Genomic DNA, 18213 nt, shown 5'->3' with positions numbered 1-18213 from the left:
GCCTCGCCTCCGTCCCCGCTCCCGGGCCGGCCCCCTGCCTCCGGGGAGCGCCCGGTGGACCCCGTCCGCTTTCGTCGACCTCGGTCCCCCCCTCAGCGTCTCAGGGCCTGGGGAGGGGACGAGGGGACCCGAGAGCTACCTGGTTGATACTGCCAGTAGCATATGCTTGTCTCAATGTGCTCAGTGTGCTCAGACCCTACTGCACATGCTCAAATCTCCAGAAAAATAGCCTGGCAGTCGTTTAACGGATTATTTTAGAGTGCAGCCATTGTGCAGTCTGAGCACTAGAGCACTCAGACTCCACTGCACTCCTGCAGCTGCCGCTGTACTCTGGAGGGTAAGTATTAGGAAAATGGGTGCAGTGCGCATGATGTAGGCCCCCTGGGACTCAGGGGCCAGCGTGCACCGTGCACACTGTACCCATTATAGACACGCCACTACTCATGTCATATTCTTCTGGATCTCTCTGCAGCATCTGACACTGTTGACCATGCTTTCTTCATACAAACAGTACAATCCCTATGTATTCAGGGCACAGTCCAATCCTTGTTCCTACCCTACTTATCAAATAGCTCTTTCAGCTTTTGTTTATTTATTTGACAGGTTGGTATATAGTTCAGCAAATTCCATTGCAATTTACAATTGAAAATAGTGATAAAAGAAACTGGGTAGTTACAGACAATCAAAATGGTAGGAAGGTCCTGTTCACCAACTATACAATTTGTTCCCCTGAATCCACCTCCACTTTGATTCCTCTATCACAGGCATGTCCAACCTATGGCCCTCCAGCTGTTGTGAACCTACAAGTCCCATCATGCCTTGCCACAGTTTTACTATTAAGGAATGCTAAAACAATGGCAAGGCACGATGGGACTTGTAGTTTCACAACAGCTGGAGGGCCATCGTTTGGACATGCCTGCTCTATCAGTTGAATTTCTACAAGGTTCAGCCCTAGGTCCTCTGCTTTTCTTAAGCTATTCCATGTCTCTTGGCACACTTTCGATTTTAGTATCTTCAGCTTATAATAATAATCAAATCATCATATCCGCTCCAGATTTGTCACCATCCGTATTAGTCTGGGTTTCTGAATGTCGTTCTGAAATTTCATTTTGGATGTCATCCCGCTAACTCAAATGTAATCTTGTCAAAACAAAACTGATAATACTTTCACCAGCCAACCGTAGTTACCTAAGTGATATTTCTGTCATTGTTGATAACATGACATTCAACTCTATTCCACAAGCTTGTTACTGAGGTGTCATACTTGACTCTGAACTGGCCTTTGTTCCTCACGTTCAGTCTGTTTCCAAATCCTGTTACATAAATCTAAAACACATGTATACAACACAACAAGATGTACAAATCACTTGGCGCTAGACAGATGCAATCTCAATAAAAACACTAACAATTCACTACAGCTGCTGCTGCTGCTGCTGCTGCTGGGGATCACTGCATTAACCCCTACAAAAAAGCATAGAGAAAATGTTTATATACCAGTAAGTAGTGGCACATAGGAGATTTATTGCATGAATAAAAAATACACTTAATAAAATCTTGCACGCCTTCTCATTATAAAATAAAGGCCACCATACACTGTGGTAGATTCATATGCTGCACTTAACATTGGTTATCTGGGGATTAACATATTTTTTAAATGTATGAAAATTGCACTTAAGTGATTAATGCTTGGCGTGGCTGTCCCCTTCAATCCCCCTGCTGTTTCCGGCTCGGGCGATGTATGACTGGCTGTCAGACATAGGGCTTACGTTGTGCTATTCCTATTGCAGGGACAACACGAGCCCTGCTGCTGGCTCCTGACTGCGCTCAAGATATCGCGATAACAGTGAGATCTTGCGCAAGCCCATTACAACCGATTGGGGGAGAGAGCTTTTTTTACAAATCGGTATACTCAATAAAGAGCAGGCGCTGATAAGGAGAGCCGTGGAGGCAGAACATAACTGCTGCAAGGGGGTTAAAACATTAGACTGTAACGGGTGCCTGCTTCTCCTCGTTATGCAGGAGAAGCAGGACCCGTTATTTTTAAACCGTTAAGGTGATAGTATTATATGTGATAAGACTTACATAAGAGGTAATAATAAATGTGAGGGGTGCTACAGATGGAGCCCTCTTCATCTAGCCCTTTAATAGGACTAAGTGAGTAATAAGATTACTCTGCTAATCCCCTACTGTATTATTATATGTATTGTATTGCTGCTGATAACAATAGGATAGCCATGGCTAGCCATGGTGAGCCACAACCTAAGGAATATAGTTGAGAGTGGCTCCATTTGCTCCATCTAAACAAACTAAAGGGGTGATGGAAAATGTATGATATGATGCCAGGGTACAGCCCATCCTCAGCATATATATATATATATATATATATATATATATATATATATATATATATATATATATATATATCAGATAGCACATGCTACAACATTATTGTAAGGCAAGCAAGGCCAAACTGTGGCCCTCCAGCTGTTGTGAAACTATATATCCCAGCATGCCTTGCCATACTGTAGTTTTAGCATTCCCTAATAGCAAAACTGCAGCAAGGCATAATCATAGTTGCCTACCCTCCTGCATTCTGCAGGAGACTCCCTGAAATAACAGCAATCTCCCTCTCTCCCTCATTAGTCTACCAATCTCCCTTATTTCACAGAGCCCACATTACGCTTTTACATTTTGGGGGGAAAAAGGAATGGGTACTTCTTTACTTTCACGGCTACGCTCGCCCACGCTGCGGGCTCGGTGGCTCGCTGCGCTCGCCACGCTATTTAAAATCAACTCCATGCCAACATGGATAGTGGAGGTATGAACTATCCATGTTGGCATGGCGTTAAGTTCCTTTATTTTACATAGTTTGTGGCGAGCGTAGAAGCCGGAAAGTAAAGAAGTACCAAGGAATGAGAGATAGATACATTTACATTGAACCATTAGCACCATTTCCCAGCACTTTAGCAAGTATAGTAGCTCTTACTAGCTGCTTTGGGGCTCATCTACATTTGGATATAAGTCATTTTACAAGATTCCTCTCAACTGTAGCAGTACACACTAGGTGCCATGTTTACAATCTCTTCACAATCTCTCCATATATGGAATTAGACACGCCCTTTGGGTGGAGCATGACACACCCCCTCACTGGGACATCGTGCAGAATTCTGCTACCAACTATAATCTCCCTGAAACTAGTTATTAAAAGTAGGCAAGTATCTGCATACTGCATAATGGGTCTAGAAGTTTCTGTTAGTTCCTAACCACTTCATTTAGTCCCATAGTCTCCATGCTTCTGTATTGCATATTTATGATGCAACAATGCCTTGCACTTTATATTTTTATTTCTGATTCAGAAAGCAACACTTTTGAGCATGGTATAATATTACTATATGTTGTATTAAAAAAAACATAATAATTCAGAAGTTGTGTTTAACAATGCAGAACAGAAACCACTAGAACGGTTGTGTCTTCTTGGTTGTGTAATCTTCTGAAGTCGTATTATGCAGAGTAACTGCATGTACCACTGGAATGACAAAGAGAAATAGGCAGATTTTAGATATGAACAAATGATTTTGTAGTGAAACACTTTACATGAAATATAAAATGATTACATAAACAAACGCACACAGACACAATGCCTGATGGGGGTTCTATTGAAGATGAGACGTTGCCCATAACATTTAGATTTTACTACTTATTTGTTTAGCACCTTCCAGAAAAAGAGGATATAATCTGCTTTTTACATTATTTAACTATTAAATTAAAATGTACATATCAGCCATTTGAGACCATTAAAAAGTGTCTAGTACTATCTAGTACTGTTGAGTGTGAAGAATGCAGATTTAACTAATCAATCTTGCCTTCTGCATCCCCCCTTAGACCATGCTCCTGCAATTTCTATTTTTGTTTTTCTCTGGGTGGCACTACAAGTCTCAGAATGGTAGTACCTCTTATCATGATTAGAGGTAGGGTGTGGAGGCAAGCAGGAACCCCGCCCTCTAATATATTGAGATCACATTATCCCTGGACCAAACTAAGCCTTACAGGTGTATTCTTCTTTCCCATAAATCATAGTAAATTGTAACTGAAGACAAATAATCTGTCCATTCACCGCACATTTATGGTCTTTACCTTTTATAGGAATCATGCACCTCTGTCTGCAGCACTTGAGACTTTCTGAACAGTCTCGGTCAGTAGAGCAGTCAACATTGGAATTTGTTTCATTGGTATCAGGGCATATTCCTGGTTTTTCTGGATAATTAAAGAGAAAAAAATCTTGTAGAATTGTAGTGAATTCAGTAAAATGATCTTCTACCAGCAGTGAGCAGAAGGACATTTCAGGTATGTAGTCAGAGGAATGCAAATTGATAGAAAATATTCAAACCATAATGCAGATGTTCTAAGGTGAGCTAAAGGAGGACATTGTGCTATCAATATGAATACGAATTGCCGTATTTTCGGGATAGGAAATGTCAAAAATAAGTGTATTTCTGGATAAAAATACACCTATTTTTTACAAATTTCCTTTAGTAAATTTCCCCCATAGAGTCTGATGCTGGAAAGGTGGAGAATTCCAGAGAATACAAAAAATAAGTTGAAAAAGAAGCAAAGAAATTCTAAACATACTGTACAGCAGGGTGCCATAAAGGGGATAAACAGTACTGTTATCACCTACTGTAGGAACATTTGGATCATTGTGAATATATTTATCTGGAATTGTCCATCTACTACAAAAATAATCCCATTCATCTCTAGAAATAGAACAGTCACACTAATCATTCCTACTGTGGTGAGGGTAGGTAGGCAAGACAGAGCATTTCACAAAGAGGGACGTTTAAGAAGCTCCTGTAAGCACTAAAGTCTAAAGGGCAGTAATGATTCAGAGAAGGATCTAATGTTTTCACCTACAGTATTGCTACCACACACCATACCTCCCAACCATGTGACTGACGTCTTCATTATTTCCATAACATACAGCAGAGTACTTTATACTGTGCTCCAAGCAGGTACAAAGGTTTTATTCCTAGAAGGCTAATTCAGCTACTGAACGTAATGCACTGTGCTTTAATGGTATTAGCACTTGTATTCATACATAGCAAGGAGATGTACTCAATGGAGTTCTAAATGGAAAAATGTGTGTAAACAGAAATCCTGCCTGGTTTGTAAAAGATTAACTTTATGTATAAAGCATAGTCCCAGAAAATATCTAACAGGAGGATTCGGCATGAAAAGCCAGCGGTCGGGATCCCGGCGTTCAAAATCCCGACGCCGGAATCCTGAACGCCAAAATCCCGACAAGGGGGGGACGTGGATCGCCCCCCCTTGCGGGTTGCTGCGCTCGCCACGCAGCGGGCCCGGTGACTCGCTACGCTCGGCAGGGTGTCGAGGACACCCACGGGGGGAGAAAGTGTCGGGAATTTGGCGTTCGGGATTCCGGCGTCGGGATTTTGAACGCCGGGATCCCGACCGCCGGGATTTAAAATGCATCCCCTAACAGGAATAGCCATGCAGAGCGTAATACAACTTATATGTGATGTAAGTAGGTACAGGATGCTAGATGATGATTCTCACCCTTTGATGCAGGGAGGCAGTCTCTTGAGGATCCCCGCTCACAACACTTAGCCTTACCCTCACAATCAAAGTCACTCTTGCACTTTGGCTTTTGTACTTCACCCGTTGTCACTGGGGGGAGGTCATTGTAAGGACAGAATCCTGCCCGTTCTGTTGGAAACATCCATAACAAAGAAAAACAATAGTTACATTAAAAACTACTTATTAACTCAGACACATTATTCGGTACTTATGTAGTATCTGGGCTGCCGATTTCTAAATAGGGTCGGATTGGGCACATCGCATCGCATCGCATGCGACCATCGGATGCGATGCGATGACCCGAAAAAGGGGTCCTTTTCATACCCCTACTATCCAAGTGGGCATGGAGTTGGATATAAACCTGTGGCGAGCGTAGCGAGCCACCGAGCCCGAAGCGTGGCGAGCGTAGCGAGCCCCGCGAGGGGACACAGAATACCGTTCGCTCGCCGCGCTTCGGGCTTGGTGGCTCGCTACGCTCGCCACAGGTTTATATCCAACTCCATGCCCACTTGGATAGTAGGGGTATGAAAAGGACCACTTTTTCCCATTGAATTCCATGTTAAAATGGACTCAGTCCATTTTAACATTGATTCCTATGGAAAAATCGGGTCATCGCATCCGATGGTCGCATGCGATGCGATATCGCATCGCATCTGATTGTATGCCTTAACTTAAGGCATACGATCAAAAAATCGGCAGCCCAGATACTACATAAGTACCCATTATTCTCTGTAAGATGGTAAGTTATTGAAAATAACTTGCAACATCTCTTCACCTATGATTGAGAAACTGTACAATCTATCCCTTGCTCCATAGGGATGCTCCAGTAGTTGTATCTAATGATATAAGTGAAATAATGTAGGGATACACATAGCCCTGCTCTGTGCCTTGTCAGTTTTCTCTGGAAAAACCCAAACATATAGGCCAGGATGTAATGGGAGACCATTTTGGTCACGTTTTGTAAAATGTTAGATTTTACCAGAAAAAGTCAGACATTTTGCAAAGTTGGCCAATGCTATAGTGTCCGAGCTGATTAAATGTCAGCTGTTTTCAGCTCCAAATAAGAATTGTCGGTAGAAGGTCAGTTGCAGATGTTTTGCCCATGTTAAACATACAGCTCAGCCAAGGTAATGAGTCTGAGTCGAACACTTAACAGCTCTAGAAAGTCAGACATAAATAGAACTGATTTTTTTTTTGTTGAGTTGTATTCACCAATGTTGTAAATCAATAACAAGTACACAATTACTGCACATTTGCAACAAATACAAATTGTATTATTATTTCTAACCTTAAAAATCCAAATGATACTTTGATCTCTCAAAATTGGCCATGTATTAATTGTACCTGTATCTTTATACAAAATGTTATGTAACGGTGTTTTCCTGACAAACACTGTAACATCATTTTGTATGCATATACATAAAATAGAATAGGGCACGCCACGACTGTATCTGCATACCAAATTGTGTTGAAATGTTTGGCAGGAAAACACTGTAGCATAACATGTTGTATGCAGATAGAGTTGTAATTACATACAAGATATAGACATGCTGCATAGCATACATATATCTGCATATATCTATCTGGCTGTCTATCATTCAAGTTTTCGGCTGCTTTAGTAATACCCAAGGTGGCTATATATACAGGTGTTATGATGAAGTAAGTTTATAAATGGTTATTAAACCTCATGATTGTGACTGTGCCTAATATGCTAAAGACAGTAGTCTGATTATGTGTTTGCTCCAAGCAGGGGCGGGCTGGGCCGGGGGGCAGGGTGCCATGTGCCCCCCGGGCCGCTCACCCAGTCACTGGCGCCGGGCCGCACTGGATCCACCTCCTCCAGCCCTCCTGCGCTGGCCGTGGCTGCAAGAACACGGCCGCGGCTACAGGAAAATGGCCGCCGGCCCCCTGCACTGAGTACATGTCCTCAGTGTGGGAGGCCGGCGGCCATCTTCCTGTAGCCGCGGCCGTGTTCTGGATGCCGCGCGCAGGGGGCTTGCCGGTAACATCAAAGCCTGCCACCGCAGGGTTGTGGAAAGTAGTGGCCGAGCTGCTGCCACAGTCAGGAGGTGTGTGGATGGGAGGAGCAGGGGAGTCAGCAGCAGCCAGGGCTTCTGAGGTTGGCCCCGCCCACCACACTTCGTGCATCAGCCTGCTGCTCTCCCTGCTATGTCCTCCTGTCACCGGCTGCCCTATGCTGCTTCCCCCTCACCACACAGATTGCTCCCACCACCCTGCAGGGTCCCTGCACTCCCCTGGAAGGAGTAACACAGGCAGGTGAGTATGCTGGGGAGTGGGGGTGTAATATGAGGGCATCACACAAGCACATTGTGTAATGTGTTTGTGTGGGGGGAGGGGGGCTGTGTATATAATGCATTGTGTTTGTGTGGGGGGAGGGGGGCTGTGTATATAATGCAGGGTTGCCGACTTTTCAATGCTCCTCTCCGGGAGAAGCCCGGAGAGGAGACTTTCCTTACCCGTTCGGGGAGCGGGGCTTGACGGTGACGTCATTAAGCCCCGCCCCCACTACGGGAAATAGAAGAAATTACAGCTATCCATGGAGGGGGTGGGGCTAAAATGACGCGATTGTGCCATTTTAGCTCCGCCCCCTCCTCTGAGACCCGCGGATTGCGGCATTTACATGCCGCGATTCGGTGGGTTCAGGGGGGTCCCCCAGATTCCGGGAGGGTTGCCCACCCTTCTGGGGGGCCGGGAGGGGGACCCGATTTTCGGGAGACTCCCGGGAATTCCAGGAGGGTCGGCAACCCTGATATAATGCATTGTGTTTGTGTGGGGGGAGGGGGGGCTGTGTATATAATGCATTTTGTTTGTGTGGGGGGAGGGGGGGCTGTGTATATAATGCATTGTGTAATGTGTTTGTGTGGGGGGAGGGGGGGCTGTGTATATAATGCATTGTGTTTGTGTGGGGGGAGGGGGGGCTGTGTATATAATGCATTGTGTCATGTGTTTGTGTGGGGGGAGGGGGGGCTTTGTATATAATGCATTGTGTAATGTGTTTGTGTGGGGGGAGGGGGCTGTGTACTGTATATAATGCAATAATGAGTGGACTGTTTATAATGGAATATGGGTTGAGCTGCTGTGTATAAATTAAAATTGGGGTGTGTATAATGTAATAATGTGCTGTGTGTTATATGGTGTGGCTGTGTATAATAGACTATGGGCCTGATTCAGACCTGTTCACTAGGTTGCATATATTTTCAGCCTAGCAAGCAGGTAGACGCGAACCAACATCACGCCAATACCCCCTCCCCCCCTGCGTGCGAATCCCCGCATTAGCATGAGAGTGGATGTGTACTTTTACACATCCCCTCGCATGTGGCCACACGGGAGAGAAATCATTCGATGGTCGCTCCCCATCGAATGATTTATTTTCCCCATCGCTGATTAAACAGTCTACTGACAGGCTGACTTTTATCCTGGCCGAATTCAGGCCGGGAGCTGATGTCATTCGCCTGCCATAGACATGCTTGCGTTCACAGGGGTACGTCCAGCGTTTTTATTGGCGCACCCATAAAACGCTGGGCTTTTCCCTGCTAGTGCCCTGTGTCCTCCAATACTGGAGCGAACGTCCCCAGTGAGTGTGAAAGTCAGCGAAGGCATTTTACCAGGGAAGTTGTACATGCGCAGACCCCGCCTCAATGGTGCTGCATTTTATTAGCGCCTGGAATCTCCCTGAAACTAGTTTTCAAAAGTAGGCAAGTATGGTCGGTAGTAGCCTCCCCGGTGGGCAGGAGGGGCATGTACTGCGCTCTCCCCTGCCCCCCCTCCCCCCAGCAGCACAATGGTGAGTAGCTGGTGGGAAATTCGGGCACTGTGGGGCATGTGTGTTTCTGGCACTGTGGGGGCATATCTGGCACTGTGGGGGCATATGTGTATTTGGCACTGTGGCGGAATATCTGGCACCGTGGGGGCAAATCTGGCACTGTGGACATTGTGTGGTGTAATGGGCATCATGGTATGGGTCGTATTGGGCATTACGGTGTGGGGAGCATTGGGTAATTGCCATCACAGTATGGGGTGTAATGGGCATCAAGGTGTGCGGCATAATGTGTAATTAGCATCACAATGTGCAATCTGCAGGTACACAATACAATCATGGTACAGGTCACAAGCCTAATTTTTCAGCGTACCGCCGGCGCGCAACAAGCATTCTGTCTTCCAGAGAGTTGTGGGGGGGGGGGGGGGGGGGGTCGGCGGTGGTGGTATGGGCCAGTGCTCTGGACTTGCCCCCTAGGCTAAAAGTTGCCAGCCAGCCCCTGCCTCCAAGCTTGGTTTAAAATGAGAGATATGCAATGTAATCTGACCACAGTTTTAAGATTCCTCAAAAAATAACATGTTGCACCTGTATTTGGTGTAATATATGGCAATCATTTTGTTTTTTAGGCAGTACCTGCATATACACACTGATGTCCACGTCCTGTATCACAGCATCTCATGTGCTCTGAGCAATCACTGTCAATTACACATTTGTTATCAGAGGAAGCTGTAGAATTCAGTGATACTTGTGGCTTGGGACAGAAGCCTTTCTTGGCTACAAAAAAAAAATTAGGATTCGAGAAAGTTAAAAACGTACCTGTAGTATATACAGTAGATGGTTAGTAACGTCTACGTGTGAATGAATATAGCATCAATTGCCATATTAATAAACAGTGTTACTTTTAGCAGGCAGGTATTCAAGGGGCATAACTGCAATGGGTGTAGCAAGGGTTGTTGCCATGGGACCAGGAGATCATCCATTATCAACTCCGCTCACGCACACGAAGGCAGCTGGGAGACAACCCTCCTACCAGCATTCCTTGAGCTAACGTCTGCATCGGTCAGTGAGGAAGTAGGATAACGGAGGAGTCACTTCTATCACAGGCTGTCAGTCAGGGTAATGGGTAATAGGATCCTGACAATGTAAACTGGGGCAGTACTGAGTACCAGTACCTTTTTATGTTTTTTTTTTTTAAACACAGTAAATAACAATAAATAATGCCCGCAACAATTCTACTAGACTTTCACTGCCATGGCTCATTGTTTTTCTACAAGAGCTGGTTGCCCAGCAATGGTGTGGTCAGTCTGTTTTTGTTTTACTCTTTTAATACTATCAGTCAGCACTTTCCGATTTTACAATATGCCAGTGGTTCCAAAACATTTTTCAATCAGGGTACCTCAGAGTATTGGAATTATTTTTGCAGCACTCCTAGGCCAAAATTTCTTATTTAGAAATGTAGAAAATAAATATTATCTTAAGTAAAATGTTTTTATATGTCACACTTGTTTAATTATGTGGTGATGGACAGGATTTGCTTCTGTTTGTCCACATAGTGTATGATTGGCAGCCAGCAGAACTGTTTTTGCTCATTACATGACCATAAATAATTTGGATTGGTCCTGGAACACCAATCCAAATCACCCCTGCAAATGTCCCAAGGCACCCCAGGGTGCCACGGTACACAGTTTGAGAACCATTTTACTAAGCTACAAGGGATAATGTCAGACACATTGGCCAGTATTCAATGCTCTTGATTCACCGCTTTTTTCGGTGAGCAGGGCTTTTTTTCAGCGAAACGGTGAATCTTTTCACCGAAAATTATATACGCTGTACAGTGAATGCCGGACAGTTCTCTGTTTCATAGTCGCTGCAATTCGCCGGTGTACAGTATTTCAATGGGGTTTTGACTCTAATTCACCGAGAGTGTATTCAATGCTAGAATGGAGAACAGCTTTCACCGTGATTTTCGCTGAGTTTCAACGTTTTGCATTGGACATCTTTTTGGTGAACTGTAATGTGTACTTTTACAATAAATGTTTTCTTTTCATTTTTTTTATATAAAAAATAAAACCAGTTTTAATTTTATCTGAAGGGTCTTGCTTACTTTTCCGCATCACAAGCACCTCTTTAATATATTTAGAATTTTTTTCCCCCTCAGCGAACTAACAGCCAGCTGAGTAGCGCTTGGGGGGGGGATTCGATGCGGGGAACGTCAGCTGCTGGCCAGTGGCAGATCTCTGCCGGGGGGTTTTTATGCTCACTGGATTATATAAATATATAGATTGGAGGGGACAGCTGTATTAGGAGTACTATTGGAATGCAATGTAACATACTGTAGTTCTTGTGATGCAGTCATGACACTGCAGTGAGGGTGCCATTGCTGTAATGCAGGCAGGAGATGGAGGTCTGCGGGAAGGGCAGAGAGCTGGGACACTGCCTGTCTGATCAGTAGGGAGAGGAGTCCGGTAGCAGCAGCAGACCTCTGCGCGGGGCAGCTGGAGCCGTAGGTCTGCAACTACTGCTGGACCCATCCCCATCCTCAGGCTGTGCGGGGGCTCCCGGCGTCATCGGAGCACTTCCCACCGGGATTCCGCTCCATCCTCAGCAGTGGCAGTGTAGCTGCAGCAGCAGGGGTAGAGAGCTGGGACCGGAATTTGCCGTAGTGGATCATATTCGCATTGAATAGTGTGGGCTGGCGTCGAATTGCGGGGCACAGTGAATCACGGCGAGCGCATGGAGAATCCAAAACAGGATTCGATGCCGTGCACTCGCTGGAGTATTGAATACCCCCCATTGTTTTGCCTTTTCAAAACAAAGTTTTACTTGTACAACAACAATACAGACAAAATATTTGTGAAAAATTTCGCTTCCATCCATCAATACAATTTTAGAACTTTGAACAAACATTGAAGGGCAGTCATAGAAAATTTGTAAATTCGTTAGTCAGCAAGTTGTTCTGTTACATACAACAGGGGGAAAAAATCATATACGGAAAGGAACAAGAGCCGGAATGCATTGTCACAGCAATAATAATTGAATAATATATTGAAAATTACAGTATTATGCACTGAAAATTCAACACGGGTCAAAATTGACCCAAACCACAATTTTTACTGTACAAAAACTACAATTTGAAATAAAAAGTTACACATAACTCAATATTTACTATGGCTATGGAAACAAAGTCACAAAATATTTAACAAAATATAAAAGATCTAAAAGAAATAAAGGTACTTGTGTATTTTGGCGGCGCCCAAATACACCATAAGGCATACGATGGTATGCGATGCGATGCGACGCGATATCGCGCAATATTGTACAATGTCATACAATTTTAAAATTGTATGACATTGTATATGGCATACGCCATACAATGCGATGCGATGCGATTAAACATTGTATAAGCACCCTAATGGGTGCTTACAATGTTAAATGCACCCCCCCGTCACCCCCCACTATAAACCTCAACCTGAAGCGTGGCAAGCGCAGCGAGCCCGCGAGGGGCGGCGGTACGCGTCCTCCGACCTTTTCATACCCACACTATCCACGTCGGCGTGGAGCTGAGAATATAAAGTGTGACGAGCACAGCGAGTCACCGAGCCCGAAGCGTGTTGAGTCTCTGTCATGCAGAACAAAAACGTGCCAGGATTCTGACTGTCGGAACGTTCCAACAATATGGATCTAAGGGGCAGATGTAGTATGCCTTAACAAGAGATAAATGCAAAGGTGATAAGGAGAGATAAACGTCCAGCCAATCACCTGCTAACTGCCATGTTACAGGCTGTGTTTGAAAAAAGTCAGTAAGGAGCTGATTGGCTGGACGTTTATCTCTCTTTATCACCCTTGCATTTATCTCTTGTTAAAGCTTAATACATCTGCCCCTAAGATTGAATACACCCCTTAATATGTAACTGCTATAAATATGTTTCTTTCAAATAACCACAATAACAGGTCTGATGCTTGTAAAAATATGACTCACTTAAGGGGCACACACAGGGTTATTTCCACCCCATTTCTAAGTGACCTGACTAGATCATTTAGAAATGAAGCACTGATTGATCCACGTTTATAGCCCTGGGCGGCGGAGATGCACAGCCCCGCACATCCGCAGGGAAAGACAGTGCTAGATCATGGGGCTTTGCCCCAATAATCATTTATTAACAGTTTCTTATATAGTGCACACATATTCCGCAGCACTTTACAGAGATATTTGAACAGTCACATCAGTCCCTGCTCCAGTGCAGCTTTACAATCTATATTCCCTAGCCCATGTACACGCGCACAAATTCATTCTAGGGTTCTTTTTTTTTTTTGGAAGCCAATTAACCTACCAGCATATTTTTGGATTGTGGGAGGAAACTGTAGGGTACTTATATGTTAGTTGGGCACCCACTAAGCTATTTGCTTAGTTTTCCGCATCCGCTCGCCACGCTTCGTGCTTGGTGGCTCGCTGCGCTCACCACACTATATAAAATCAACTCCATGCCGACATGGATAGTGGGGGTATGCGCGTACTAACTATAGTGGGCGCCCAACTAACATATAAGTACCAACTGCAGCACCCAGAGGAAACCCACGCAAGCACAGGGAGCATATACAAACTACGCACAGTTAGGGCTATGGGGAATCGAGCCCATGACCTCAGCGCTGTGAAGCAGTAAATGCTAACCATTACACCATCCGTACCGCACAATAGGCAAAGCCAGTCTCTACACACTTCACGTTGTGCATTGCGGGTGTACCGTGATGTGTGCTGAGCTATAGTGCTTAAGCACGTCACTCAGCCTCCCTGCACCCATCGCCCCGTGTGTCCAGCGCTTTACTGGCATTATATTGTAATTCTCACAGTGCAAATACAGTATGGTATGAAGTCTCCAACAGTTCAGTCATTATTGCATCTCTATAGTTGCATAGATATTGTACTGTAATTAGATGCTTCATCTCTGGCATGAAAATACGATACAATAAATGACCCAAGGCAATATAATGTCCAAGTGGGGTATATTTATTCTTGAATATACTTAAACAGCATCAAATAGAGTATGCATTTTTCCTAGTGAAAATAACAAGAGGCCTACAGGCCCTGCATGCATATATATAACCAGAGGCAGCACTTACTGTAAGTATATGGCCCAATTAATATCATACTAGAATCCAAAACAAAATCCAGTAAAGACAGAGGAATCAATACAAAACACTGGTTTGTTATCTAACTTACTTTTTCCAGTTTTGCTGGGCAAACAGTCAATTTCCAGCCAAAGGAACAAGAACGTAAATAGAGTAAGTATAGTATAAGCCCTCATATTGCTGACAGGATAGCAGCTCTGTGTCCCAGCTGATGTTAGATGGGAATAATATGTATTCAGGGAAACAGGTAATTAGAACCAGACACCTCCTATTTTGTAGCATTATATTATGCACCAGCCCGAGTGAGGCATCACGCCCACTAGGACTAACATCATCACTAAGTAATTGCATGGCTCTGTAATAATTACATCTACTGGAGGTGTCATTAAGCGAACAGGAAAGATTAGATTTAGTAAGCTACTTGTAAAACCACTTGTCATAACTAATAATTTGGCTATAACATAGTGCATCTCAAAGCTAGTTCTACTTGTAGTTTTATTAAGCAGTGAAAATACCTGTATGAGAGCAAAAATTAGAACACGAATCCTGTCATAACATTGTCTGCAATTATTTTGACATCTGCTTGATTTACCTGACCTTCTTGTAACAAAATATGACACAAGATTTTGTATGTTCACAGTCCATGTGCTAATTCCCAGATTACTCACACTGTACAACTAATATAAGGCGGCTCAGTATTACCGACACTTACTCTTCTATAAAGGGGCGGGGTTATTTAGTCACATTCAGCCATCACTATGGTATAATCCTGGATCGGGTGCCAACCAAAGCTATATTAATGCAACTATAAAGAAATACACATTGGAACTGGAATCTCACCCTCCTAGGCCACCCATCATTGTGAGAGCACTGAAGGCGGTATATATATATATATATATATATATATATATATATATATATATACATTTTTTGTCATTAAACTAATGCATCATGCCCTATATGCTTTGATGGCCAAAAAACCACGTAAAGTATATTTTTAATACCACCGGGGATTCTTCCCTAGCACGCTACACATGCCTGGGTAATGTGGTGTCTGCTGACTACAATACACTCTGACAGACCCACCCATATCCTTATTTGGATGCATGTAGTATTTGTGGCTAAATACCCCAAAACACCCGTTTTTGGGGTTTAGGGCAAATATTAAGTATCCCCTGAATGTATGTAGGAGTGATCATAGCAGGAATCTCCTATACCTGCTGTGATCATTCCTTTTCCCCTTGCAGCTGTATCCCCCATAGCAGCATGGCAGTAGGTTCCTGGGCTACCACCATTCTGAGATGGCGGTAGCCCATTGTAGCCTATCGGCTAAGGACTGCACTGGAGGCGGGGCAGTGCAGTCAGCGGGGGGGATTAGTGCTGACCACACATGCACAGACCCCCAGCACAGCAGATTGCAGGGCCAGGCTCCTTTTCAGAGCCCCTGTCCCGGCGTCTGTAGGGTAATACATTCACTTGAAAGGATCGTGTATTGAAATGCAATCCTGGGCGGTAAATGACAACCAGTTCGATTTGCATATGTGATCCAATAATAAATAGGCCCCTAACAGTCCAGGTTTCCATACCCTCCAACATGACCCATTCCATTAGGTACAAAATGCTCTGTTCCTGGACTTACCTGCCAGTGGCAGTTACAGAGGTGGGACTCCAGCACAGTCCAATATTCAAAGAGGGGGGGTCACATCAACTGCCAGTGAGTCCAGGACAGTGATGTTTGGGGTGGCAGTAGGTGTGGCTCCCCTTTTTGAATATTGGACTGTGCTGCAGGCTCACATCTGTAACTGCCACTGACAGGGAAGTCAAGGAACAGAGCATTTTGTACCTAATGGAATGGGTCATGTTGGAGGGTATGGGTTTCCATGATAGCAATACTTTATTACAGGTGGTTTTTTTAGTACCTCAGCTATTTTGAAGTAACCACTGGCATTCCAAGGGCCTGCAGCTAACCCTTTCATCCTGCCCCCCAGAGAGAGTGGCTGCTGTAGGGACCCCATTTTGCACTGGCCTATTAAGAAATCACCCATCATAAAGAGCCAAACATGTACAGTACGAGCGTTATCTGCTGAATGCCATCATCGGCCAGATTTGAGACAGCGCTCCCAGGCCCAACTGGTGCATGAAAGCAGCGCTCTTCATCCACTTCGTGCAGGGTGGGAGGTAGAGGGGGGGAAGGGGTTAGGCAAGTGGTGGTGGTGACTTTGATCACTAGTCTCTGTATGTATTATCAGTGTTCAATATATATATATAGTGCACTGTATCCTGATGAAATGCCAGCGTGGTCTTGAAATGTTGATACTGTATTCATGGAGCAAAGCACCTTTACCGGTTTCAAAGACTGGAGTGCCACCTGGTTCCTTTCACTGCAGAGACCCAGCAAGCTATCCACACACAGACACGCACACACACACCCACCCACACCCATGTCCTGTTTTAATATACTGTATACTATAGATATATAGGGTGAAATTTACTAAGATGTGAAATACTGTACACTTCACAGGTCATGTTTCTATGGGCAACCAATCACATCCTGTCTACTATCTTCTATAGGGTGATAAATAAATAAGTAGCTTCTGATTGGTTGCCCATAGCAACATGACTTGTGAAGTGTATTTCACATCTTAGTAAATTTCACCCATAAGGTCAGTGTGCCCCTGTACATTGTGTGTGGGGATACAGGCATCCAGACGGTCAGGATTCCGGTGTTCAGTGTATAGACGCATACCCTCCAACATCTGAAGGGCAGAAACCGGTTCACATTCAGAAAGGGGCGTGGCCTCATGAAAAGGGGTGTGGCATCACAAAAAAGGGCGTGGTATTACACATTATACCGCACATCGTAATGCCCATTACACATTTTAGTAAACGCTGTAATGCCAATTACACATAAGGCCACACACCGTAATGCCCATTACACATTGTGCCACACATCATGATGCCCATTACATACTCTATAACAAACCATAATGCCCATTACATATTTGACACATGAATGCTGCTTACCTACATGCTCATTGCTAGGGGGTTCTTTCTTGATGCCAGGGGCTTCATCATGCTTGAAGCCAGGGGCTTCATCATGCTTGAAGCCAGGGGCTTCATGTTTGATGCCAAGGGGGCTTCATGCTCATTGCCAAGGGCTTGTTGCCAAGAGGGAGAGCATTGCACGTTGCCAAGGGGGAATTAAATGTTGATTGTAAAGGGGGGGGGGGGTGAATTGCTCATTGTCAAGGGGGAGGGAATTGCTCGTTGCCAAGAGGAAGCCGTCGGACAGCCGTGCAGAGAGAGCTGTCTGTGCGCTGCCCGACTGTATAGTCTATATAGTCAAAGCAGCGGCAGCAGCCTGGTCCATCGCTATTTTCAGTTATCGCGCTGGACGGCCACGAGCCAATAGGAGCTTGCGGTACGGCAGCCAATCATGAGCAGCTGACTAGGGAGAATTGATAATAGCAATGGACCAGGCTGCTGCCGCTGCTTTGACTATACAGCAGAAACTAGATCCAGCCGAGCAGCGCTCTCTGCCCGGCTGCCAATTCTTTAAAAATGGTACATTTGGTACAGGTTTAATTTGCTGGTACAGACCGTTAAAAAACGGTACTGTACCGGCAAATTCGGTACTGTTGGAGGGTATTTAGATGCTAGCATCCCTACTGTCTTTAGAAGATCAGAGTGGGATGCTGACACAATAATACTGA

General features: G+C 44.6%; 1 protein-coding gene across 1 annotated transcript; it reads right to left on the bottom strand.

Annotated features, from left to right (window-relative positions):
* Window positions 1-3429: 3429 nt before the first annotated feature.
* On the bottom strand, window positions 3430-14676 carry LOC146057558 (uncharacterized). Its single transcript, XM_083168932.1, has 5 exons — window positions 14592-14676; window positions 10007-10147; window positions 5575-5724; window positions 4135-4254; window positions 3430-3526 (listed from the first exon to the last, which is right to left on the bottom strand). The coding sequence occupies exons 1-5, from the start codon at window positions 14674-14676 to the stop codon at window positions 3456-3458; spliced, it is 567 nt and encodes a 188-aa protein (XP_083025058.1). The 3' UTR covers window positions 3430-3455.
* Between the last annotated feature and the right edge of the window lie 3537 nt (window positions 14677-18213).

Source organism: Crinia signifera, chromosome 1, assembly GCF_055691185.1.
Source record: "Crinia signifera chromosome 1, ASM5569118v1, whole genome shotgun sequence".
Taxonomy (NCBI): Eukaryota; Metazoa; Chordata; class Amphibia; order Anura; family Myobatrachidae; genus Crinia; species Crinia signifera.
Note: the sequence above shows the minus strand (reverse complement) of the source record. Positions and strands in the feature narration are given on the sequence as shown.

Coding starts and splice junctions, on each gene's coding strand:
- LOC146057558 (XM_083168932.1), bottom strand. CDS start 14,676: ATGAGGGCTTATACTATACTTACTCTATTTACGTTCTTGTTCCTTTGG. Junction 10,148..14,591: donor GCCCAGCAAAACTGGAAAAA/GTAAGTTAGATA, acceptor TTTTTTTTGTAG/CCAAGAAAGGCTTCTGTCCC. Junction 3,527..4,134: donor GTGCATGATTCCTATAAAAG/GTAAAGACCATA, acceptor TTGTCATTCCAG/TGGTACATGCAGTTACTCTG.